Below are 26401 nucleotides of genomic sequence, written 5' to 3' on the forward strand. Positions count from 1 at the left end.
AAAATGTACAAAAAAAAAAAAAAAAAAAAAAACCATTTCAAAATAACTCAGGAGGAAGGTGATAATGGCTGAGACTCTTGTCATACACCTTACAGGCTGTGGGAGAGCCGCCCCAACTCACTGTGTAGTCTGTACATATGGTGGATTGTAGTTTCTTCCAAAGGAATATAAAATTTTAAGTTTAGATTAAGAAATATAAAACTACAGGGTGCCCATAAAAAGTGGCTCACTCCTTTATTGTTATTTATACCATTCAACTTTTTTAAATCCAGCTTAAAAATAACCACTGAGTCATTTTATTACAAGGCAGGCAAATGATCCTCCCTTGTTATGAAAAGTGGAAACTGGTATTTTTCATGGACTTTTAGAAAAGAGGCAATGAGATTAGTTTGGTTCGAGTTCAAGTAGCAGGCTCTTAATATTAAGATTTTAGTATCGAAGGGCCTCGCGTTCAGGATTTATCATCTAACATGTCCATGTTCAGAAAGCCTGACTAAAAGGAACCAAACCAAAACCAACCCACTCAGCATTAACACACCTCTTTTATTAGAATTATACTTTAGTGAAAAAAACCCAAAACCCTAATAGGTTAAAACAAGTTGAACAACCACTCTATGCAGATGAAACCTTCACAAAGGTCAACTGAAGTAATCCAGAGCTAAACCTGAATTGTGTAGATTTTCAAGGAAGTCACTAGTCATGTAACACAAACAGAAATCAATCACTTACATACTCAGCAAGCCCTCTAAGAGATGTGCCCCAAGAAGTATTCACCTTTGTTATTTTTATACCATCCTAAAGGCTTGCACATTTTATTTTTCAGGTGATTTAACATTTTTAATCAAGTGTGTTCTCTAGCATGTGGTAAAGCTTTGGTACTATTCATATAAGACTGCTAATCCTAAAGACTTGACATTTCCCCAAGAGGAGCTTTGATTCTGCTTTAGAAATTTCATATAAATTAAAATCTTCATCAAATATCTGTATGAGGGAGGTGACATAGGATAAAACATATACAGTCCAGTTACCTCTTTGTATACTTAGAAATTACTCCTTCAAGGTATTGGCAGAGAGCTACTCTGTCCTGTTTAATAGTCAGTAGTATAGGTTTGAATCATCAGAACCTTGGCCAGACCTTAATATTTCAAAATTATTAACAACTACCTCTAGGGGCAAGTCCAGGTTACTGAGTTATGACAAATTTATTATCCTGAAGAAAACCAAGTGTAGTCAGCCATCTTTAAAAATGCCCCAACCACTGCTTCTCAATATAGAAAGACTAAAACTACAGACGTTTATCATACACAAATCCCATCTCAGTCCCCTGAAATTCCCCTAGTTTCATTCATCAGAAGGGGATTTAAAAGAAAAAGACTTAAAGAGCACTTTACAGCAGCATTCAGCTTTCCTATGAAATACTCAGCATCTTAAATATTATGTACATGTCTTTTTTTTTTTAGTAAGCTAGACACTGGCTTCATAGTTTGTGGAACTTGTAAAAGTGAAGGAAAAATAACCCATTCAGAACTATTCTAGAAATTGTCTTTTGGCAGAATAGCAGGTATCCAAGTTAAAAATAGGAGGGTCATTTTGTTGCTGTGGGTTTTTTTCCCCCTAAAATGTAAATCGTTTTTTGTTCCCCTTCTACATAAACCTCAGTCACCACTCCTGAGTGGAGATGGGCAGAGGCTCTGGCCCCTGCTCCTCCGGCTTCTCAGCAGCTGCCTTCTTATTGCTGCAGCAAGGCTTGAATAGATGCGTGTCAATGAGGACTTCCCCAAAACGGCCTTTATAGATAATCCCACAACATATTTTCTGTCTAAAAGAAAAAATGGAGAGAACAAAATAGATTAATAAGGCAAAAAATAGGAATTCAAAAAGAGAAATCTAGTCATTCTAATAGCTAGTACAACATGACCCAAAGGTCTACTTCCAGCCTCATCACATTCCAAATGAAAAGGTTCCTAGAGTAAGCCCCAACTGGCTAGGTTAAGGGAGTTAATTAACCAGGTCTCTTAAACCCCAGACTGAAATCTTATCAAGTACTAAGGGGAAGGAAGGCATTCTGAGAGACAGCAGTCAGTTTCAGAAGCTTTTCCCAAAGTTGTAAACTGTTTCCTCTAAAAATCACTAACTCTTTAGCCACCATAAACAGGCTAATATAGCTGGTAGTTTTATTATAATTACTTAGCAGATATAAAATATATAATATTAAAGACACACAAAAATGACAACACAAAACACCCATAAATCACATACTCTAAAAAAATGATCACTTCCTGTGAAGTTCCCTGTACGCCTGTCTCCAGTCCCATCTCACCCCATCCCATTCTTTCCTCCTTAATTTTAGGATCCGCACTCTTTTGTTTATAGTTTATACTTCATGGTTTTACTACCTTTGCATCTCTAAACATATTGCTTAGTTATCTCATATATAAAATCAAATATATAAGATGGGACAAAAGTAGGTTTACAGTTGTTCATACAGAATACAATAATAAATAATAATACAAGGGTAAACTTTTGCATACTCACAGCTGGAAACTTACTTTTTCTCACCCTGTATATCAGATCACACTGATTTTATGCACAGCATTTATGGAATATAAAAATATAAAATCAAGTGTGATTTATATGCTGCAATTTTTTGCTCAGCATTAACTGAGATTCATACATGTTGCTAGATAATGTTTTATTTCATTTTAACTCATGTACAGTATTCCACCATGTGAATACACAACAATTTATCCTTTCTCCTATTGACGGGACAATTTTCTGTTATTACGAACATGCCGTACATATCAGTGCCTATATCTGAAGGGTTTTTCTAGGTTATGCTGTTGGGATATAGGAATGGGAACATGTTCAACTTTACCTGAAAATGCCTATTATTTATCAATGTGATCACCCTTTTATTCCTATTCTGCTATAGGTTTTACTCTAAACCTTGAAGGAATGTTCAAATTTATCAAACATCTCCAACATACTGCTAAGATGATAGCCATGTCTTCCCCTCATTTAGAAACTGATGATGTAGCAAATTATATTCATTGATTTTCTAATGTTTAAACCAATCTTATATCCCTAGAATAATCTAATCTGGTCATGATATACTGTTTCGATATCAAAGTTATGTTAAGCTTCACAGAATGCTTGGAGCCTATGCCCTCTTCTACCCATAATCTGGAAAAGCCAGTGTGAGATTAGAATCATTTGCTCCTGAAGTGTTTGGTAAAACTTGCCTATCTGGGCCTGGAACTTTTTGAGGGAAGAATTTTAACCACCGAATCAATTTCTTTATTATGAGACTAGTCAGGTTTTCTACTTTTTCTTGAGACAGTTTTAGTAAACTGTCTTTTTCTATTAATGTATGCGCTTCATATAAATGTTCAAATTTATTGGCATGAAGTTGTTTATAACATCCTATTGTCTTTTAAACTTCTGCTTTAGCTATATAGTTAACTTTTCCTACCTAAAATGCTTGTGTATACCATGTCTTTTTCTTGATATGCTTTATCTCTAGCAATGTTTTTGGTCAGGTTTTTTTCAAGAACCAATACTTAGCTTTACCGATCCTATCCACTGCATATTGGTTTTCTACTCCATTTATTTCTACTTGTTATCTTTAGGGTTTCCTTGCTTTTGTTTTTCCTTATATTGGGCTTCATTAACCTTTAAATTGGATATATATATATATCACTTAATTTACTTTTCGTCTTTCATTTATAAGAAGCATTAGAGTGATAACTTTTCCTCTCTCTACCTCATTAACATCATACACCACATGTTTTGATCTGTAGTGTTTTTCAGTTATTTTTTAGTTATGAAGATTTTCGTATATTAGAGTTTCTTCTTGGAACCATGTTTTTTTTTTAATTTACAACTGTATGTAGGTTTTCTATTATTCTATTTTGCAATTATTAAATTATCTGCCCTGCCCTTTTGCTCTGGAGGTTTTGTACTTATTTTTATTAATTCTTTTAGTGGTTACATAGTTAATCAGGTTCTAAAGTAATTCAATGTGTTTATTCTCAACAATGCAAAGGATATTTATACACTGTTACTTCTATCACTTCTGTTACCTTGGCTCATCTGTTATTGCTTCATGTATCCCTTTTGTTTATTTTTTTTAAATCCCACAACTATCGTCATTTTAAGCAATCAGCATTTGTTTAAATTTACCTAAATGTTTGCTACGTTATTTTTCCTTCTCAGAATCTCAATCTGGTATCTCTTTTTTCTGCTTGCTCGGCTGCAGAATGTTCATTACTAAGCATCAACTTGGCAGCCACTCTCAATTTTTTTTCTAGTCAAAAAGTCTTACGCCAAGGCCCTGGTTGTTTAAAGCATTGTCCCAATACACCAAGGTTGCGAGTTCAATCCCCAGTCAGGACACATACAAGAATCAATCAATGAATGCATAAATAAGCAGAACAACAAATTGATGTTTCACTCTCTCCCTCCTTCTCTCTCTAAAATCAATTTTAAAATAAAAATCTTACATCCTCTTTCACAAAAGTTTTTTTTGATACATATATATAATTCTATTTGAGAGTTATTATCTCTTGGCCCATTGAAGAAAATAATCTATTGTTTTCTGGCTTCCTTCATTGATGCAGAGTACTCAGCTTTGTGTTTGTTGTTCCTTTGAAAAGAATATCTTTACTTTCTCACTGCTTAAAGGTCTATTTTGTCTTCCATGTGCTATAGTTTCACTATGTAACGTGTCTAGGGTAAATTTTCTTTCCGCATAAGACAATTGGTTATTTACTTTTAATTTGTTAGTCTTCCTGAATCTGTGAACTAGAAATTTTCTCAACCACTTTCCTTATGAATATTTTCCTCTTTTCTAATCTATTATCTTTTTGACGTAGGGGGTCCCACATTTACTTAGCATTGTTCTCCATTTATTCCTTATTAACTTGCCCACTTAGCAATGTCATTTTCAATGAATTAAAAATATGTATTTCTAGCCCTTTTACTTTTTTTAGCAAGTGAGAGTTGGTAAGAATGAATACCCTGTCTACTCAATTATAGGAAATTTAGGTTCCTTAACAAGATTTTTACTTCAAATCATTTTAAATAGGAAAAACACAAAATCACAACTCCCAGCTCAATTCTTGCTTAAACCACATTCAACCAAGTGTGTGCTAAGAGCCATTTGCTTAATCTATGTCCAACCAAGTGTGTGCTAATAGCCATCTTGCCAAATGCCATTTAATTGCTGAAGAAGTGGGAAACTGTTGCCTGTAATTAAGAAGGTTTATTGGTTAGAAAGGTTTTTTTCTATTGCTTTTACCTTTTCCAGTATGTGAGATCTAAAAAGGAAAAAACTGGCGTTCGGTTAGAGCCCGAAGCCATTTCTGTATCTGAGCCATCGTCCGACTGGTTACTATAGCATGGAGACTGAGCTGGGGAGGCACTTGAGGTGGTACTGTGAGCATCAGAATCTGCAACAAAGGTAAGAGAAAAAATTATAATTTCACTATATATGCAATCGCAACTAAGCCTCGGCATAAACATTGTGTATGAGTTAGTAAAAAAAGAATGTATTTTCTATTCCCTACTGATACTTAAAAGAAACTTGTACTGAAGTGTTTCTAAAAGAAAATGAGGACATAAGCTTCCAGGAAGATAAGAGCAGACATATCTCCCTCTATTCTTTTTGTTTTAATAAGTTCAACTAAAAGCCCTGAACATTACATACAAAACAAAGACTCTGGTAGTTGGCAACAGCTAGACACAAGGAAGGTCATGGTAGTGAGTTTCCTAGGTTTTATGGGCTTTATTTTTACCTCATGAATAGCCAACCCTGAAATACCTATGGATGCAGACATTAAAAAAAAAAAAAGCCAACAAAAGCCTGTTCTCTCTAGCCCAAGGACCAGAAAAGTGGCAGCCTAGCAAGGCAAAAAACTTTTATTAGACAATAACCATTCTATACTCCTAGCCCAACACAGAAAAAAAAAGATCTCAGCCCTACCCACCTCAGTAAAGGCCAGGTGGAAAACCTAGGTTTCTATCCTCATGAGGGTTATGAAACACCCAACACCTCCATCAGGGTGGTGTCAGGGGAAGCCTACTGAAAAGTGAAGACTTCCACTATGGCCCTTCCACGAATAGGGTCACTCCACCATGCGGGAGCCTTAACTCCAACCCCCACCTAGCAGCAATGTGGAGCTCCTCCCACCTCAGATGTCAAAGGTGGTAGAGTGGAGAACTGGACTTGTAACACCACCTGGCAGTAACAACGTGGTGCCCCTACACTGGAGGTGTGTCCAAAGAAACCAGTTATAACAGAAGGCTTTAAATAAGATCCAGAGTCTCAAAACATAATTTTTAAATGTCCAGGTTTCAATTGAAAAATCACATCATATCCAATACTTGGAAGTCTCCAACTGAATGAAAAAGTAAGTAGATATTAACACCAAAATGACAGAGATGACAAAATTATCTGACGAAAATTTTAAAGTAGCTATGACAAAAATGCTTCAACAAGCCATTAGAAACATACTTGAAATAAATAAAAATACAGCCTCAACAAATACGATGTCTCAGTTAAAAAAAGAAGCAGCTAAAGAAAAACCAAGTGGAACTGAAATTTGAACTGAAAATACTGAATAAATGAAATAAGCTCAGTGGATGGACTCAATAGCAGAATGGAGAGGACAGAGGAAGCGATCAATGAAGTGGAAGAACAAACAGCAAAAATTACCCAACCTGAACAACACAGAGGAAACAAACTAATAGAGCCCTAGAGACCTGTGGGACTCAAACAAAAAACCTACATTCTTGTCAGTGTGGTCCTGGAAGGAAAGGAGAAAGAGGGCGGAGGTCAAAGAGTACTCAAAGAAATATAATGGCTGAAAACTTGCCAAATTTGTCAAGACATAAACCTACAGATTCAAGAAGCTGAGCACACCCCTAACAGGATATACCCAAAGAAATCAAAGCCAAGACATATAATTAACCTTCTGAAAACTAAAGACAAAGAAAAATGACACCATACAATAGATTGCAATTTAATAACGAATAAAGGCAATTAATCAGATATAAACAAAATACGATTTAATATTTTTGCCCTAAGAAGACTTCGTTTAAATTTCCAAGCCAGAAGCAAATCTTTTGGTTGATAGTCACTGTGCTTATAAGGCACTATACTGCTATTCCACAGCAAGAGCAATATCACAATTAGGAATTGAGCCAACCACCTGTCTTACCTTTAGCTAAAGACTATCGCCCTCCCACAGTTGGGTAGAGTAATCCTCCAATTCAGAGAACCAATCAAATATTTTTTAAGTATCTACTAGACATCAAGCCCTGTGTCATATCCTGCATGGAAAGAAACAGACTAAAGAAAACATTTTTGAAGAGAGCTTACAAGTGTTTTGTATTAACAAACATTTGCATAAAATAGCATAAAATTAAGATATCTAAAACAAAGAAAAGCACCAGTAGTGTTCTAATGCGTTCTTTCATTTCTAATATATGAATAGCTTAACATCATAATAAAACAAAATCCTCAGAAATATCAGGCTTTTATGAAGTAAATTTACTGGAATGTTCTCAAATAATTAACAGCAGCAGTTAGCTCTACGCTGTTGAAAAAACTCACTATTCTAGAACATATTTAATATCTATGAACCATTTGAGATTGCAGTTATTTGACCATTTTCCACCTATAAAAATGATAATTTCAAAAGGCTTAATCTGATATCTGGGATACTCAGATACAACTTAATTATATACAATCGCAGTGAGTAAGAAAAACTCTCTTCTAAAATGTAGGTCTGGAAATTCTTCAAAGAACTGCATTTTTTTAAATTCAAAGAACAGGATTTGGAAAGGCACAAAGGACAATGAACAAAATTGTGGAAGAACACACTATGAACACAAAGGCAACTAACTCAGTCCAAATATTCTTCTAAAATAGGACCTGCAGACCCTGGCCAGGTAGGTCAGTTGGTTAGTGTCCTCCTGGTACACCAAAATTGCGGGATCAGTCCTGGGTCAGGGCACATTGAAGAATCAACCAATTAATGCATAAATAAGTGTAACAACAAATCTATGTTTCTCTCTCTCTCTCTCTCTTTCTCAAAATCAGTAAATAAAAAATAAGACCTCCAAAGACTTGCTAAAGATTTTCAACTTTATACTATTGCAACCAGAAATCATTGCAATTTTTGGAAGAAGGATAAGAAAAAAAAATAACATTTACCCAGGAATTTGTTTCATTTTTAAAATCCTTTTTACTTGATTATCCCCATTTCTCTGATTAGGAAACTGTGGTTAAATCAATGTTAAGCAACACTAGGGTCACATATTTGTGTCAAGAACTGTAACTCAAATCCAGATTTGCAAGCTCTACATCCAATCCTTTGGAAAGAATGTCTCAGGAAGAAGAATGCAGGTCAGGTACAGGCAGGATGCATGGAAGCAAATATATAACCAGAGGCAAGGAAACTATTTACAGGGTGATGTATAAAAATTCAGGCATCTCCAAACTGTTTGGTAAATTATACACAGGTGTTAGCAATTCACAACGCACCTGGGAAAACCCAGTTTAAGTCTTAATTTCCAAAACACACACACTTACCTTTTCAAGGGGACTTATTTTTCAATCTCCAAACCCACCGCAACACAGCTTTATCATAAAAATCTAAAACTACACTGGACATATTCCCCAAGTAAAGCAAAAGTTAGTCACTTATGACTGTCCCTGTAATTAAAGGGAGGAGCTAAGAATACATGTATGAATAATCAACTCCTCTAACCTTCATGTGGTATAAGAAAATTACTACTTCCCAAATGTTTATTAAATCATCTAGTGAGAATGGAGAGTAGAGTTAAAGTAGTCTTTTTTTTTTCCTTGGAGATAGATGGTGAATAAAGGAACATGTATAATTAAAACACACATATTTGATGTTACCAAAATATTTTACTATAAATGCATTACTATATTTGAGTCAAAAATTAAATACAGGGTGGGGCAAAAGTAGGCTTACAGTTGTGTTCACATGGAAAATAATACAAGAATTAATAAATAATAATATAAGAATAATAAACTATTTTGCATACTCACACCTGCAATCCTACTTCTTCCCAACCTTGTGTACCAACAAAACAACTATGGACTGAGAACACTTATTTACTTTAGAGCACAAAGTTAGTAGCAGATCTGGAAACACTTTGGAGTTCTGAGATACTGGTTATACCGCACAGACAACAGGATGTTATAGAATGAGCACAAAGCTTTAAAGTTAGACAAACAGGAGATCAAATCTATCTCTACCACTTACTAAGTGACTGGGTCAAGATTAAATCACCATTCTGTACTTGCAAGGCTAATCTCTAAAACAGAAATCATTGAGATAATTATGTATGTAAAGTGCTGGGTAGATATACCATAGTGATCACAGATGACAGTTACCCTTCCTTCCTCAGTCTACGTGATGAGTACATTTTTAACGGTCTTTTTCCATTGCTCCAAAACTAGTATTGATTAATAAAATTTTGTCTAAGAGGGCCTTACAGATTTTTTTTAATCCTGAAAACTACAGTACAGATCATAACCCATAGCTACAATTCTAGAAAAGCTTTGACAACAGAAAGTTTATTCCTAACCCTTGTGGCCACAACATCTGGCTTGATCTGAAGTATAATTAGGGAGCCCAACCTGACTAGCCTATTTACAGTTTACTTATTCCAATTCTAAGAACACTGTGTGAATATTTATTCTACCTATGTGAATACATTTTTACTGCAGAAATACTAATGTTTTGACTCAATAGCACTGCCTCAGACTTCCCCATCTGAGGGAAGGGAGGCTTGATACAAATGCTACCTAATAACATTATATGTACCGCATTTCCTTTTCAAAATCTTAAAATCTAAATTCCCAAATACAGAAGTACCACTACAGGGCCCTACCCACAATGACTTCCTATAAGAGTTTATGAACCAGGTATTAATTTGTCATTCCTTTGCCACTCCATCGCCCTACACAACACACCTCCCCCCTCAACTTCAAAGTCCTGCGGCTGGCTTTACTGCAACTCATGAGTTATGATTTCTAAAGTTACTTTCCTGGGCTTTGGTCTCAGATTGTCCACTAATTATTTATGGACCTTTCTGTACATCTCCAGGCCTCAATATCCTTATGCATAAAATATCAAGTAAACAAGACTGAAAAATGTATCTGCTAAAAAATTAAGATGCCAATAAAGAGATCAAAATGGTCTCAGCACAATTTGAAGAACTGGCTAGCTAATGAAAGAACTTTTGTATCAAAATCAAGGACAATGTTCCAATATTTCATAGAAATGACAGCTCTACCAAGTCAACGATTCCTTCCAACACTCTTTCCCCCAACACTTTTTTTTTTTTTTTTTGAAAAAGCAAAAAAAGAAAAAATGATCCTTGCATAGCATATGCCACTCTCAGGCAAAAACAACAATTATTAAGTATTCAGGTTTCAGTATCAAACTTACTGTGACGTTTAAATTCCTTCTGCAGTTTGCTGATCTGGTTGCTTTTTATCCTGTTTCCAGATAGAGTCTTCACTTTCTTTGGTTTCAATGTGGTCTTTAGACTGGGTCCTGCCCTTGCATCTACCACCTGGAAGAAAATACTAAATATTTAATGTCATTTAAAAAATGACACCCCTGTATTCCTATGGTTCATACAAGTGCCTGTTTGAAGTAGCCCAATTTGAGAACCAGTTTTCTACTAGAGTGTGTGAGAGCCCATATGTACTTGGTTTTTGATCATTACATGGAATTAAAAGTTTACCTCTAATCACTATGCTATACACCTGAAACTAATACAAAATAATATTGAATGAAAACTGAAATTGAAAAATAAAATAAAAATATAATAATAATATAGCATGTCAAGGAAAATAAATAAATTTCCACAGAATGTTTTGCAGTTACTTTATAAAAAGCTTTCACATACTTTTGATTTACCTTCACCACACAGCAGTAAGGGGAGTGTTTTTGTTACTCCACTTTTAGAGTGAAGGAAAACAAGAGAAATTAAATTACTTACTTTGCCTTATTTCACTAAGCTAGTAAAATGGGCAAGGGTGAGTGGGGAGGGGGACAAGACTTGAATCCAGGTGTTCAGACCTATGCTTTACGCTCTATTCACTATTCTCTTAATCCCTGAGGTCAGTCACACGAAGGCAGGGGCACGTTCTCCCCCAGTCTAGCATGCACATTGGTTCAGTCCCATATGGTCCCATTTCTCACACATTAATTCATCATTACTAGCTGCAGATTTCCACCCTTATGTAGAAAGGTTGCCATCACCCTCGAAACCACAATTTGGATATTCTCCAGATAAGGTATAGAAATACATAATTTAATAAGTTAACAGATCCACAGGAACGTTATCATAATAATGTAAGTCACCAAAGGATAGTATAAAGTATAAGAAAAAAGGTAAAAAATGACTGTTTAAAAACAAATATGTTGAAAAATGTCATAAATCTTCTGAAAGCTAACAAACAGAAGACTTAAATAAGACTTAGTGCTATTCTGATAATCAAAAATATTTTATGAAGAATTCTAGTGACATTATAAAGAACACACATTTATATACTAGTTTGATCCCAACTAGATTTAAACATAGAGAATAACAATACCCTTCATCTAACTGAATCATTACTATGTTATACTTTGTCTCATTCAGTTCTCACAACACCTCTGACACAGCAGTTATCTTTATGCTCTATAAATAAATGTAACTTGCCCAAAGGAGGTGATAAAGGCAGTATTCAAATCCAGTTCTGATGCAGAAACCTACACGCTCCTTAGTACCAACATGAATTAGGATAAATGTCATCCTAAGAGATGAAAACAGGATCCATATTGATTAACTTTAGGAATTTCTGGGTTAAACCTAAAAACATGTGAAATGTATATCATGAATCTCTGAAACGGGGATATTGGATACAGCCTTAGGGAAATGCCACAGCAAGCTAGTGTATTTCAAAACAGGACAAAATGTAAAGTGACTATATCTGAGCAGCAACTGTTTTTCTTTATTCTTTTCATATTTTTCCATCCTAGGGACACATTACTTCCTAAATTAGGGAAGAAACTAGTGTTACTGTAAATAGAGCAGAGGTATAATTGAGAAAGATGACAGATGCACTAACATGATTCCAGTTTTTTTTTGATCCTGCTGGCAATTTCTTCCATCTTTTCACAAGAAGAACACAGGCATTACAGATGTCTCCTGAACGAGTCTCATGCAACCTGATAAGAAAACAACCAAACCTTTATTGGTCTCCTTTACGTTAAACAATTCAGGCAAGTGTACTCATTTTAGGGGAAAAAAAAACAAACCACTATATCCATTTATAGTTTACAGACACTATTTCTAATCTTCCTGAATGAGGCAGTTCTATTATTTCTGTAGTATATTTCAGAAATATAATTAACTTCTAGAGCCAATGAAACCAAAACTTAATATATACTGCAATTTGATCATTTTAAAATAATGTTTTTAAAATTTAGATCAAGAGGAGGGCTGGTCGCCATGGCTTTAAACAATACTGTCCAATCAATCTTTCTTGAAAGAGGTGTAAACGCTTCATAAGCAACAAAATGCCACCCTTAAAAATAACATGCAATGGTATTTTAGTTTCACAACAAACAAAATCAAAGGCACTATCATTTTTAAAAAGTGATTATATCTGCGAAAGGGAGAAAAAACCTATAAGACTAGTCACCAAGCTGCTTTTTAATTGTATCTGAGGAACCTTCAATTGCTACATTTGTCCTGTATTAAATTCATCATAAAAATATTAATACTTATTATGTACAGAATTAGAAATTAAGACATTAAGAGAAAAATGTCATTTATAAATACAAAGTCCGGGATTAACAACAATCAATGAATATTTTGATAAGAAAAACAAAGTAAAATTAATTTCTAACACGGGACCTTGTTCAACATTAAATATTTTATTTCATCCAAGGATCTGTTGGAAAATAAATTCTGCTTCATTCAGCAAAGGATTGTTGTCAAAAGGTAATGAAGAACAAAAGTATAAAATAAATGCTAACACATCCTGACAGGTTTCAGGGTAAAAACGTTGTCTTATTACTATCTTCAGCACGTTGGGTTGGAATATATTTCTAAAATTTAGAAAAACATACAAAAAAAATAAAAACCCAATTAGAGGATAACTATTATAAGAAAGACTAAGAGTACTTAAAAAAAAAATCTCTATACATACTGAAGTTAACAATAAAAGGTTTGTTTGGCTACAACTTCAAAGGGTTTCACAATTAATTTGGCAGTTTCTCATAATTGAAAAGGCAGGATGGCAGTATATTTGACTGGTTTTAAGAGCAAGGGCCTAAAAGAGCCTAAACTAGAATATGTGATATTTTAAATATTATCACATTGCTCCAATTGCCTCGTTCGGAAATATTTCCATATGATGTGATCTTTTCCACTCTAAGAATGGTATAAACATCAGATACTCTTACCCAAAACAGCTCTGGAAGTCCTTTTCGTAGCGTTTACTGTCAGTGAATCGCGAACTGGAGGACTTAGCTCTGCAAATACAGCAGCCTTCTATACTTCGGTACATCTTTGGCTTGTGAAAACCAAACATCTTTTCTTCTGGGCAGTAGTCTGAAAAGCCAAGGGAATTGACACAGCTTTGTTGAGGGCTATTAACTAGAAACCATTAAAAGGGAGAGAGCTCTCTGCTCCACCCCACCCCCCAGCAACTTAGTATTACCCTGACCAAGCCAGAAAGGAGGGCTCTGGGAAAAGACCTCCAGGATCTTCCTCCATTCTTAGCACTATGATGACAAGTGTGTAAAACACACTGAATTGCTTCGTTATTTAACAAGGCCTCTACATCTCATCTCCTTCTACCTTCCTGGCAAACACTCATTCTAAAAATAAAGAACGGGAGGCATTTTTTAAAAATCAAGTTTCAAACAGAAAATACAGCAAACTCTCTCCACAACCCTATAAAATGATGGAATTGTACACAATGAAGGACGGACCTTAAAATTTAAGCTAAGGCCCCACCCTTTATTTTGCACCTTTGCATTCATTGTGACCCCCTCTGGGGAAGTTTGGAGCATTTACCATGATCACTGTTTGCTACTAAACGTACAAGTAATGCATCCACCCCCACTACTGTTGCCCTATGGGAAATGAGAGGGGATTTCTTCTGTGATATATGGGAAGTTCTCAGCAGGCAAGTAGGCCCTGAATTGAACCTACTGAAAAGGAGGATAAAAAATTTCCTAAAAATCCAGGGTTAGAATTTAAGAATTTTAATTTCATAAGCTCTTGTTGCTGGATGACTGGTCTGCCCCTCAGTTGTTACAGAGGTTTCTGGAGCTTCTTCTGAGGCTCTGTGCTTGAGAACGGTAATAGCGGGAGGCAGATGAACTGTGATTCCCATGATCAAAAAATCTTAACATCAAGCAAGAAAGGGTGCAACAGCACTAGGGATAGATGCAGCAAAAATGTAGCTGGCTGTAAATATGCACCTAGAAGTAACTTAAAGTATATAAACCAAGGGCCTGCTTTACCAGAACATCTGGACTCAAAGAGGTGATGTAAAGGTAATGAATATAGAAACTAAATCCCAATGGACAAGTCCAGAGGGTGTGGGTGTGGGTGTGTGGATAAGACCAATTATAAATGATCACAAAAGCACCATATAAAGCATCAGTAAGAGAAAAATATTACCACAAATTAGATTTGTGCCCATAGTTTTAAGACTTATAATCACAGAACACCATCGTCCTTTAAAAGTTCTTTCAGAATACACTGAAATATACACATAAAATAAAAACTTCAGTATTTGTCTTTGAAAAATCTCTTGCCTGACCCCATTCCATTAATTCTGGTTCCTGCAGCAGACCAAATATTTATGGAAGTGATTCAGAGAAATAACCAAATATCCAGGCTTTTTGTTTGTGTGTGTGCGTGAAATTGAGGCATTCTGAAATAGGATATACAACTTGTTTTTAACAAAGTATTTTATTAGCAATTCATTAGCTAAACACTGAAGCTTTCCCTTTAAATATAGGCTACTGTTCATCAAATGTTCGTTGATGATTTTGCTGGTGATGGAACACAGGCAAAGGCGGGAGACGGGATGGGGCAGAAGGCCACTGAGGCATTTCAGTAAGTTTAAACAGTTCCTTCAATTTAAGAAATGTCAAAACAAGAAAACAAAATATTCTTAGTTAGTTGTTCTTAAATGCTTGGGAACTTGATTTTTTTTTAAGAGGAAAAAAAAAGAAAGGTGTTGTATCTATAGTAGGAAAAGGTATATATTGAGGCCTGTGAAACAAGGCAGATGTTTTTCTTCAAACGAACAACAAACTTTCACGACAAATGAAAAGAAAATGGCCTCTGAAGAAAATCATTCTGTGTTGGTTGCTCTGAAACAATGTCAAACGACACAGGATTATAGAAACGTTTTTAAAAAACGTGCTAAGAAAGTGTAAGTTATTGCTCTAATTTGTATTTTCTATTCCTGATTTGAAGCAAAAATGTACTATAGCTCTTTCTAGTTCTCACACCAACCTGTGGGCTCTCCAAAGTCCCTTAACACCCTCCCTTACCATCAAGAAGGTCAAAAGTCCCCAATTCCTCTCACAGTTGCCAGCTTCATCAATAGCTCCAGGAAACTTCAGCCTCCCTTCTCAGCAAGGACAAAGGAAGTACAGCAGAAAGGCCAGTTCATTCCATTAACACACACAGACCAAATCCTATTACAAAAGATAGATCCCTATCTATACCCTCACAATCCCCTCTCCTCCCACAAGTAAACATGCCATCAAAACTGTACTGCATTCAGATCATCTCCAAGATATGAATTACCTTCACTGAGGCTGGATTTGACCGAGAAGCCACAGTGTGTGCCAGTTACAAGCTGGCAAGCTGTTAAGGAATGCAAGGACTACACAGCATTCTATACTGAGGAAATAAATACTGAAGCTTTCTTTTTCATCAGCTGCTACTGTGAATCAAGTGTTCATTTTCAATTTTTTTTTTTTTTTTTGGTCGGTGGGGATCTCCACAAAACTTACCCAATAGATTTCCCCCCTGCAAGATATTTCAGTCTTCAGTTTGAAGAATATTTTTCTTAAGACATTGGGGAACACAAAATAGCTTGATGTCTTCTGATTGATAACCCTTTACGCAGCTATGACAAAATTCTTCTGCCCAAACATCTCAGAGGGATCTAAATCCTAGGGTTCTTCCTCTTCTAAGTGCTAAATACAGTAGTGTCAGCAGTAGTGTCAGACACGTGTCCTAATGCAACAGGCAAGTAGCACGTGAACCTTTTAAAGGATGATTATTCGATAAACCTATTAAACCTTTTCTGCGCTTATTTCTGTGGTTGAGAGGCACCTGGGAATCGGCAGCGAATACACAGGAGTTTTCACTTTGGACTTTGTTTGCATACAGCCACCCTGTGAAGCAGGGGCTGGTGCTTAACCATTTTGAGCTTTGGGGAGCCCAGAGATGAACTAGAAGAATTTTCGCAAGATCTACAGACCCACTAATGCTTTAAAACAAATAACAGAAAAAACCTACCTGATCTCTGGAGGGAAACTAAGAATACAAAATGGCTGTGAAACCAAGTTACTTTGTATATTGAGAGTGAGAGAGAGAGAGAGAGAGAGAGAGAGAGAGAGAGAGAGAGAGAGAGAGAGAGAGAGAAGGTGGGCGTGGCACAACTTAATCACAACAGGGATTTGTTATTTCAACAAACCTTGTGGTTCTTCAAAATACTCCTTTCCTAGTCCTGCATTTGTGGGATATTAAATGATTTCTCCAGTACAATCTATTTGTTCAAATGACACTGTCAGCTATTAAACCATCCGTGGCTTTTTGCATCTTTCTCACATGCATCACATCACTCAGCACCATGTTTTAATAGAAGGAAGCAGACATTACCTGCTTCCTAACTGATGGAACAGTTTCGTTACACGTGCGAATGGGCCCCATACCATCTCACCTTTATGTGTGTGCATGGGGAAAGCAGCAGAAAATTAAGCTTTGAGATAAAGCCAAAAATAGGGAAAGAGTTAAAATGCTGATTAAAAGCTATCATTTGTCTTTCTAAACTTAAGATCATGGTGGTGGTTGCAAAACTCTGTAAATATACTAAAAGCCATTGAATTGTACTCTTTTAGAGTACAATTTTTGGTATGTGAATTATATCTCAATAAGCTTGTTTTTAAAAATAAAATAAGGGAGCAGGGAGAGGTGAAGGAGGGTACGGGGGGTGACTAGTGATGGAAAGAGACTTGACTTGGGTGGTGAACACACAGTACAGTGTACAGATGATGCACTGTGGACTTAAGCATCTGAAACCTGCAAAGTTTTGTAACCAATGCCACCCCAATAAATTCAACAAAAAGGGGGGAGGGGAGTAAAAATAGACTGAGCGAGAATTCTCTCTTTATTCATCTTTTAACCTCTAGATCTAGAACAGTGCCTGTCACTTAGTAGATACTCAAACTTTTTTGAAAAACAGTCATCTGTTGATCACTACATGTTGTTCGGAAAACTTTTCACTGGCATTGTTTAACTACTGTCAGCCAAACAGCCACAAAATTTTACAATACTGTAACAGTTTAAGACAAATCAGCTACACTAAAATTACTGTTCTGTCTAATTTAGTTCAATCTCCCAAAATTAAAAAGATTAAAGTTAATAGCTAAAGGAGCAAAAATCCTAAGAGAAATAACTGATTATATGAACAAAATATTACAGAGACAACAAAAAGTGTATATTTTAAATGTAACAATGAATTAAAACGTTTTGAATGATTTGTGAAGACTTCTACTTTATACTGTAATTTCATATAAATCTAATGATCAACTCAATGAAATGATGGGGAATGAGATCTTAGTGTTGACACAAGGAAAAGGTGAAGGAACCACTCACTATATACAAAAAATACAAAAGAGCCCATTTGAAACTAATCTAATGAGATTATGAAGCCAAAGATCAGGGTCAATGTTGTATTTTTCATTTAATTCAACACACCTAAAGTGAGTTTACTGAGTACAATATAACATAAATGGAAAAGAAAAGGAATCTTCACAGCAACAGCCAATACTGAAGGGATAGTATTCAAGGAAAGTCTTTGGATAAATCTAAGCTTTAAGATGATTGCACAAATTTTCAGCCCTTTAAAAGAATGCAGTACATCCACGACATGTGCAGGGAAGAAACTAGCTGAAATATTTTGTCATGTGCAACTAGCAAGTTGAATAATTATAATACAGTACAATTCCATACCATGTTTTTAGTATGAGAGCTCAAAGAAACTGGCATTTTGAAATTGATATTTAAAAACTAGTAACTAGTGGTTGCCTCTGAGAGGTGCAAGAATGAAGATTACTTTCACTTTATTCCCTTCTATACTGCTTTTTTTTTTTTAATTCAAGAGCACCATGCCCCCAAACCTTAAGTTACCATCACACCTTGACACAACTGAAGATGAATCTAAAAAAGTTTAAACAAAGATCCTCAAAGACATCAGGTGGAGATACACATTAGGAAATACATTCCACAGGAGAGAGTACAGAATAGACTAGCAAGATCAGAATAGACAGAGCAGAATGGAAGGAAACTGCTGAGAAGAAACTAGCAAAAGCTGAGCAAAGTGGGAAGGAAGCAGTGGTGAACAAAAAGACAAAAGGAACCAAGCAACCAGAGGCAGCTTTGAAGTGAAGGAGATTCATTTCTTTATAGCTGCACTTTAAATGACAGGACGATGGGAAAGGAAGAGAAATAAGCATGAAAAAACACTCTGATCAAACGCTATGCACAACCTTCAGTTGCTGTAATTGGCAATGCTACCCTCCACACCATTTCAGCCAATGGTGTGCTATCTTTAATCACATATAAATACAAGACCCAGTAAACACTAACAGAGTAACTAGAGCAACACTCTTCACAAAGAGTCAAACAGGACCAAGTGTTTTTGTGTTCTCTGGCTGCTAGGCCACTAGGTTGCGGTATTCCTTAACAATGAGACACGGTTGGTTCATCAGCACATAAGGAAAGCCATGGAGCAATGAAACACTATTGTTCCCTTTTACCTGCTTCTAGATACCAGTCCACATCCCAGCATCAAACGCTCTGAATTTAATCACTTTTGAGAGACAAATTTAAGCTTGCCTGGGGGAAAACTGAGACTCCACTTGTTTCCAACAGCTTCTCCAAACATGTACTCAATCTTTGAGAAATTATATGGTAAAGTATTTATAACTGTGGCTGCCTATGGAATTCACACTTTGCAGAAAAGCCCTGATCTCATCCTATAAGTTAAGAAATGTAACTATGGTGAATCTGGTGAAAAGAGCACTGTAATTAAGTTGGAGTCTATTTCTGCTTTTGTCTTTGTAACTAAATAGGAAGTTACTTCTAATTTTATTTGCCCCTCTGTAAGAGTAAGGTGAAATCTTGCTTCTACTTTCCAGGGATGCTGTGAAGCAGGAGTATGAAAATTATCAGTCTATGTATACCATTTATTTTCTTGAATTTGAGACTTGCACATTATAGAAGTATAAACTCTATCCCAGGACATGTACAACAAATTAAACTGAAGGTAGAATCATGACTTCCGAAGGTTTTCTTTTAAGCCAAGGTCTACGAGAAAAGAGGAACTTAGCCTTTTCAGAAAGACTTAAGGTTATGAAACTGGACCTTTCTTCTCCTTATGAAGCTATTCTCCCATTTTTAAGATTGACAAAAATGTTATGAAAGGGGGTATGGTAGCTAGCTACAACACCTAGTCTAACCCAAACCTCAGGAAAGTTCCTTAAGCTCTCTGACCTTTCCGCTTCCACACCCTTCTGAATAATATCTGTAAAGCACCAAACACAAGGACTCGTGGTCCTGTCCTTTAAATGCCCTGAATTCTGATGACATAACCTTATCTTCCAGGCATGACTTCCTGTGTTCACCTATCTTGGTTTATCATCCACACAGGCACACGAAAGATCTGGAAGTCAACTGGACTCTCCCTTCTCATCCTGGGCATGGCCCCCAATATCCACTACGAAGTCCTTTGGAGATTCTGCTTCTTCACTTCTCTGGTTTCATGTCCCTTCCATTCCTGCCTGTTTGTCCCTCATCATGGTGCCTGAACTCCTGTCAGGGTCTCATAACTGACTTCCCTGCATTCTTCAAACAGGTAGCATCTTCAAGTTCAAATATTAATCATCTCTTCCAAGGTACCAACACTGGCTTCAAGATAATATCTAAAATCCTTGGCAAGAAATTCAAAGCTTTGCAGGATCTGGTCCTGCCTTCCAGCTGCTCCCAACCTGGAATTCTGATATTCCAGGAGTGTCAGGCCCACTTTAATAACTAGTAACATATCTCAAGCTGTTACTTCTGTCTGAGATGGTTTCTCCTCCAACCCCTTAACCAGGGAAATTTTTTTTAATTTATTTATCTTTAAAAAACCTTTCCATTCCTTTACTGGAACACCCAACACAGAGGATTTCACATATTTATTTACTGTATTAACTCCTCTACTCAGTGGTAAACTGTTGTAGGGCAGGAACTAAGTCTTATGTTACAACCAGTTGCTGACTGTACATAGTACACAGAAACAGGTGAAATTTGCTAATTACCCTTAGAGTAGTATAGCCAAAACAGATCTAAACAATATATTTAAGCAAGGGAATTAGAAAATGTGTCCACAATAAAGTGTATTTAAAAACTGATGTTTTGAATGGAGTAATTTTTCTTTAACATTAGGTCTATAGACTTTCTGTAGAAAAAAAAATTTTAGGCTTACAGATTTCTAGGAAATGTAAACTGAATCAATTACTTTACTTACAGAAGATCGATATTAAACAATTCAATGCTTTCTTAACTAGTAAAAAAAATTTTCTTGATTATTTCAAACAGGCATACAGGGAGGAAGAGAAGCTTAGAAGAACAGTGGGAGAAATTAATCTCAAAATGAGAGCTTTTTAAAATCAGCATATATTAGCATCAACCAAGTTAAAATAACCTTAAGCCAAATCAAACTTAACAAATGAATATAAGCTAGCAATAAACTGTTTTAGTTCAATTACAACTTTTGTACTTGAGTGTGTAATAGTAAATGTGCCTGTGACTTCTGTATTTCTGGTGCAAAAAGAAAACCTCCCTCCCCAGAACACAAACTCCCTTCTTTTGGTCTATGCATTTCCAGATTATTTCTATAACACAGAAAACCTTAGCTGCTGTTTGAATTAGAGGAAAAACTAGAGAACCAAAACACAACAAAATATTCTCAATTTATAACCGCTGAGTCAAAACAAAATGTGGGAAATCCAGGACACTCCTGTGGACAAGAGAAATCAGGAAGAAATAAAATGGCATTTTCTAGATTTCCACAAGAATTTTTGATGTGAAATGGTTGAATCAGAACTGGATAGGGAACCAAGAGCTGGCTGTAGTGTCTTCCCAGAACCAGTTCTTGAAGGTGGACAAGGGGGCCAAGGACACTCATTCTTTCCACTCAACATTTACTAAGTACAGCAAGGTACTCATCCTCAGTTGTCTTTCGTAAAATGTCTAGTTCCTAAAGTTGTAAAAACAGATAACAACAGCCAATATTTGCCAAGCATGTAACTTGCTAAATTATTTACAACCCTATGAAAACTAGGCATTATTACTACTTTGCAGGCGAGTTAACTAGACCACACAGTGACTTATTTAGGACAAGCGGGGCTTTGGAATTTATGCATTTTCAATCCCAGAGACTTCTGAACAACTAACCTAGCACCCTCAACAAATGTGTTCCCTTCCTTCTCAGCCAATTATATTCCTAGCTTCTCTGAAGGAAAAAAAAGTGTCGTGTTTTTAAAGCAACCTACTAGGTGCCTGGCATGGTAAATTAATATCCTCATAACAGCTTAGGAAGTTGATTTAGATTTCACATAAGCTTAAGCTTTCCCCAGTGAAAATTTATTTTACATTAAAAAATCATTCTCAAATTGCTTTTCTGACATAAATCTGCCTGCCATGAGCCAGGTTTACCCAGAGCCTGATTCCGACTCTAGGAAAAAATTGACCATCCAGGTTCCAGATCTACAAAATTAAGAATACTGTACAACAGTCCTGAGCAGTATGGCTCAGTTGGTTGGGCGTGTCCTCCATCAAAGCAAAAGGTCACTGGTTCCATTCCTGGTCAGGGAACAGTCGGGTTCAGTCTCCTGCCCCACCATAGGCCAGGCAACCGATGGATGTTTCTCTCTCTCTCTTTCTCCCCTTCCTTCCCTTCTTCTCTAAAAATACATGAAATAAAATCTTTCTTAAAAAATACTGTGCAACAGCAGCCTTGAGATTCTAGAAAACACTACCAATAGAACTTTTCATCTCCAACCTCCTGCAAAATTAACACAAAAAGGGAAGGCAGCAGAGACCTTGTCTATGTCTTTCCCACTCAACTCATTCACCTTCATACACCCAAATTGCCATTGAACATATCATCTGATATTTAAAACATCTGCTATTTATTAGTTTTATTATGGTCTATATATTGTATTTGAAATTTCCAGGACATTGAAACTCTAGCCGGAACTTGACTATAAAATACTAATTAAGAAAAAATAAACAAAGAATTTCAGTGTATTTGCAAAGCACTTCATATGAATTTTAAACACATTCACCCGGAGAAATAACTGCCCAAAGGAAGCCATAATGTTATTAAATCCAAAGTTTTTCATTTTCTTGACATGCTCTTTCAGAAATGTACTGTTACTGATATTGTTTGCCTTTAGGTATTTGTAATTTAGTTAACCAAAACTTGGGAGAAGTGTGTTTATTTAATAACAAAACAATGAAAAACAGAAAGTGGATTTCAATTTTTCCCGTTTTTTGTGTGTGGGCGTGGCATGTTAGGATATTATTTTCTGGCAATGACCACCTTCAGATCCTAACCCTTAACCATGTTCTCAATGCAGGAGAAATCAGGAAAGAAGCAACAGACATGGTACTGCTTATCATATGTCTAGACTGCAGGCAAACCCCAAATACCAAAGAAGCACCCATGTGTCAAACCAGCAAAATTTTTGAGCTATGCCTGGGGCCACATACCAGAAAAAAAAAGAGGGGTAACCAGAAGGTCAACTCCAACTCACAGGAACTAGGAAGAAGAGGGTAGAGAGCATGGCCATTACCCTGCAGTCATTCCCGAGTAGCTTCCTCCCCAGACCCCATAAAAAAATCTCCAATGTCCAGCTCCCCTGTTTGCATGCTTCTTCAAGGTCATCCTAAGATACCGCAGGGAACAATCACCAGACATTGAGCCAAGCATACCTTTAGGGCCAAAGAATATTCCCCCTTCCCCAATTCATTATACAAATACTTTAAATGCCATTAGGCTCTCTCCAACTTCACCAGAAACAAACTCCCATACTTTAATTTAGACTGAGCAACTAATAAATAAACGTGTTCGGTTTTGCAACATAAATCAAGAGGCTTTTCAAGTCTGGCGAACTCCAGTTCAAAAACAGGTGCTTATTGACAAGGTCAAATTCATTTTTTTTTTTTAATTATTAAAAGAAAAAGGAGAGAAAAGTTTTCTTAACCTTCCTTAGAACAACGTCAGGCGTTGGGTATCAAGGACCGCTGGGTAAAACTGTCTCGCACAGTGGTCTGTGTTTGGCTAAATAGTAATTTCTAGTCTAGTGATAGGTTAAAGGGGAAAAAACCACAAAGAAAAACCTACTAGGGTTACCAGAACCAACTCTTTACCGACCGACCACCCCCCCCCACCCAAAACAAACCTCTCCCCTCCCGGTTCCCCCTCTCACACGTAAACACACAAAGAAAACAGCACCACGCACAATTCGGACACAGCCCTCACTTCTCTTTGTAGGACAACGGGAACCCCGAAACTTCCCCACGATGGTTTTTTGCCTGCCGTCGGGGCTGGGTCCCCTGAACGCGTGGGCCACGGCTCAACTGAAGGGGTGGGGGTGCTCTCAGCGCTCGCGTTTCTCCGATAGTAGCAAAGGGCCTCCCCTGCCCTCCTACGACAATTGGTTCCCCCCCCCCCCACGGCCCTCGCGTGTCCCCAGACTGCTCCTCCCCCTTGGGCACGCAGTGACCACCAAGAAAGAGGCACCAAGGCAGCAAGTAGAAATGCTCCCCAGTGGATCTGTTTGGTAAATAAAACAACTCGGGTCTGGAAGAAAGTTCCAGGGGAGAGCTGCTGGCTGGGGCGAGGGCAGCAGGAGGTGAACGCCGTCCCTCCTCCCTCACCTGCGCCGGAACAACGGGCCCCCGCGCCCGCCCGCCCAGCCCGGCGCCTCCCGCAGGCCGCGCCTCCCGCAAGCTGCGCTGCTGGGGCTTGTTCCTCCTCATGGCTTTGCCCTGACGTAATTCAAACATGGCAACAGTTCGACTTCAAAGGCGAATCCACAGACCTCCCAGACACAGGCTACGGGCCGCGGGTAACGGACCGAGAACTCAGGGCCACGCTTTCCCGGCCCCTCCGCCACCACGGCACTGGGCGCGGGGGCTAAAGCGCCGGGGCCCCGCGATGCTGCCTCCCTCGCCCACCCGCCCGCCCGCCGGCCGGAGCGCGGAAGCCCGCCACCTCCCCGAGCACCAGCATGGCACCTCACCCAAGTAGCTCCGCCAAAGTTTCCCCGCGAGGGGTTAAGGGACAAAAGCCCCTGCCCAAACTCGCCCGAACTTCGGGGGGCCGAGCCCGCACGGCCCCCGCCCGCTGCCGCCCGAGCGCCGGCGGGGCCCGCGTGGGCACATGGAGCTCTTTGTTTTGTGTCCAGCCGGGCGCTGCCTACGTGCAGCATCAGGATGTCGGATTGTTTCCCAGGGGCGAGACACTTGACGATCACCCCAGGAAGGCTCCTGACCCCGCGCCCCTGGAATCAGGAGCCCTGTCCCCCCGTCCGCCCCTCGGCTGCAGGCCCAGTTCATCAAAGTTTTGTCCTGTCCTTGATGAGAAACGGCCGAATTACCCGCCCCGCACCGGCCGAGAGTTGGCTACTTTCACTCTGCTTTTTAAACTGGCAAGACGCCATCATCAGCAAATCACATTGTCCTGCCGGGCGGCCGGACACGACAGCGACCGCATCTCGCTGCTGACCTGGAGCTGGGCACTGCGACGAAAACCAGGTCGCAGCCCCAAGCACGTGGTCTGTCATGTTCGGCACAAAAAGCAGTGCCCTCCGCAGTTCTCTCAGCCCCGGGGCGCAGACCACGCAGCGACCTCCACCTCCAAGTCAATGGGCTCCGACTGGCCATCTTAAGCCACACACGGTCGCCCTAGAAAGCCCTCGCCGTGGCGGCCACAGATACGCTACAGGTGAACAGATCGCGAACTAAAGTTGAGACTCCACAGACACCTCCGACACCAGCGCTGCCTGGGTGCGGTCCGGAGAGGAAGAGGCATGTGGGAGCCGGGGCTGTTTCCGAGCGGCCGCGTGTTGCTCTCATTGTCGCATCTGCATCCCTCCGGAGTTCGGCAAACAACGCCACGCCGCGTGCACTCGGCAACCCCGGCACCGACCCAGAAGCCGATTTAAAACCCCTATCGCCCGCCTGTTCGCAAGTACACGGCAACTTAGTTTTTGACCGAATGGCGTTTATAGTGCACCTTTCTCAAAACACGCGCAAGGGGCTGTAATGAACTAAGCCACGAGGTTCAGCCGCGGCTCCCGACCACTCCCGGGAGCGCGCTCACACGATGTACGGACCCGGGGCCCCTCCGCAATTGCCAGCGAGTCGTTTTCCTCTCGGGCCTTTCAGCCACCGGGCTCCTTCTCGCCCGAGAACGCTGCGGCTGACAAAAGTCATTGTCACCTTCAACGTGGATCCCTCAACTCCAGCGACTCCGCACTCATTTCCAGGCTACACTCACTTCCCCCACCGTAAGACTTTCGGTTTGCCTTAAATCCCCTCCCCAATTAAATAAGATGCACTAAACGTGGCATACAAAAGAATCTAGGGTCTGAAGATCACGAAAACATCGCTCCCCGCAATGCCATCTCCAAGACAAAACTTCCAGTGTGTGTGTGTGTGTGTCTGTGTGCGTGTGTGTATGGAAGGACTGGGGGAGGTGGGTAAGGTGAAATGAGAGAAAAAAAAAAAGCGACTCTGAAATCAAAGCTTAGTGAGACAGTTTTGCACTAGAGTAATGGTTAGAGTCACTCACCTTCCACAAACAGCCGTTCCACGCGCAATAACGTTCCTGAGGTGCGGAGTGCACGCCAGGCCAACCCCCCCCCTCCAATTGCTCCCTCCTCCTCAACTGCCTTGTCTAGAAAGATTGTCTCCTGCAGTTCTGCAGTTGCTACCGCTGGCCGGGAAGGTGTAGATTCCGCTTTCCCTCTGCGCACGCGCGGCTCCT

General features: G+C 38.6%; 1 protein-coding gene across 4 annotated transcripts; it reads right to left on the reverse strand.

Moving 5' to 3' along the window:
* Nucleotides 1–545: 545 nt before the first annotated feature.
* Nucleotides 546–26401, reverse strand: SINHCAF (SIN3-HDAC complex associated factor). 4 transcript variants are annotated; one of them, XM_090275509.1, is made up of 6 exons: nucleotides 26207–26401; nucleotides 13506–13653; nucleotides 12164–12263; nucleotides 10491–10617; nucleotides 5300–5450; nucleotides 546–1819 (listed from the first exon to the last, which is right to left on the reverse strand). In XM_090275509.1, exons 2-6 carry the CDS (start codon nucleotides 13631–13633, stop codon nucleotides 1660–1662), a joined length of 666 nt encoding a protein of 221 aa, XP_090131635.1. In that variant the 5' UTR covers nucleotides 13634–13653; nucleotides 26207–26401; the 3' UTR covers nucleotides 546–1659. The 4 variants fall into 4 exon arrangements, with proteins under 4 accessions (XP_090131635.1, XP_090131634.1, XP_090131633.1 ...); XM_090275508.1 differs by lacking the exon at nucleotides 26207–26401 and adding an exon at nucleotides 24654–24726; XM_090275507.1 differs by lacking the exon at nucleotides 26207–26401 and adding an exon at nucleotides 23891–24012.

This window comes from Furipterus horrens, unplaced genomic scaffold, assembly GCF_987537825.1.
Source record: "Furipterus horrens unplaced genomic scaffold, mFurHor1.1.pri manual_scaffold_4, whole genome shotgun sequence".
Lineage (NCBI taxonomy): Eukaryota > Metazoa > Chordata > Mammalia > Chiroptera > Furipteridae > Furipterus > Furipterus horrens.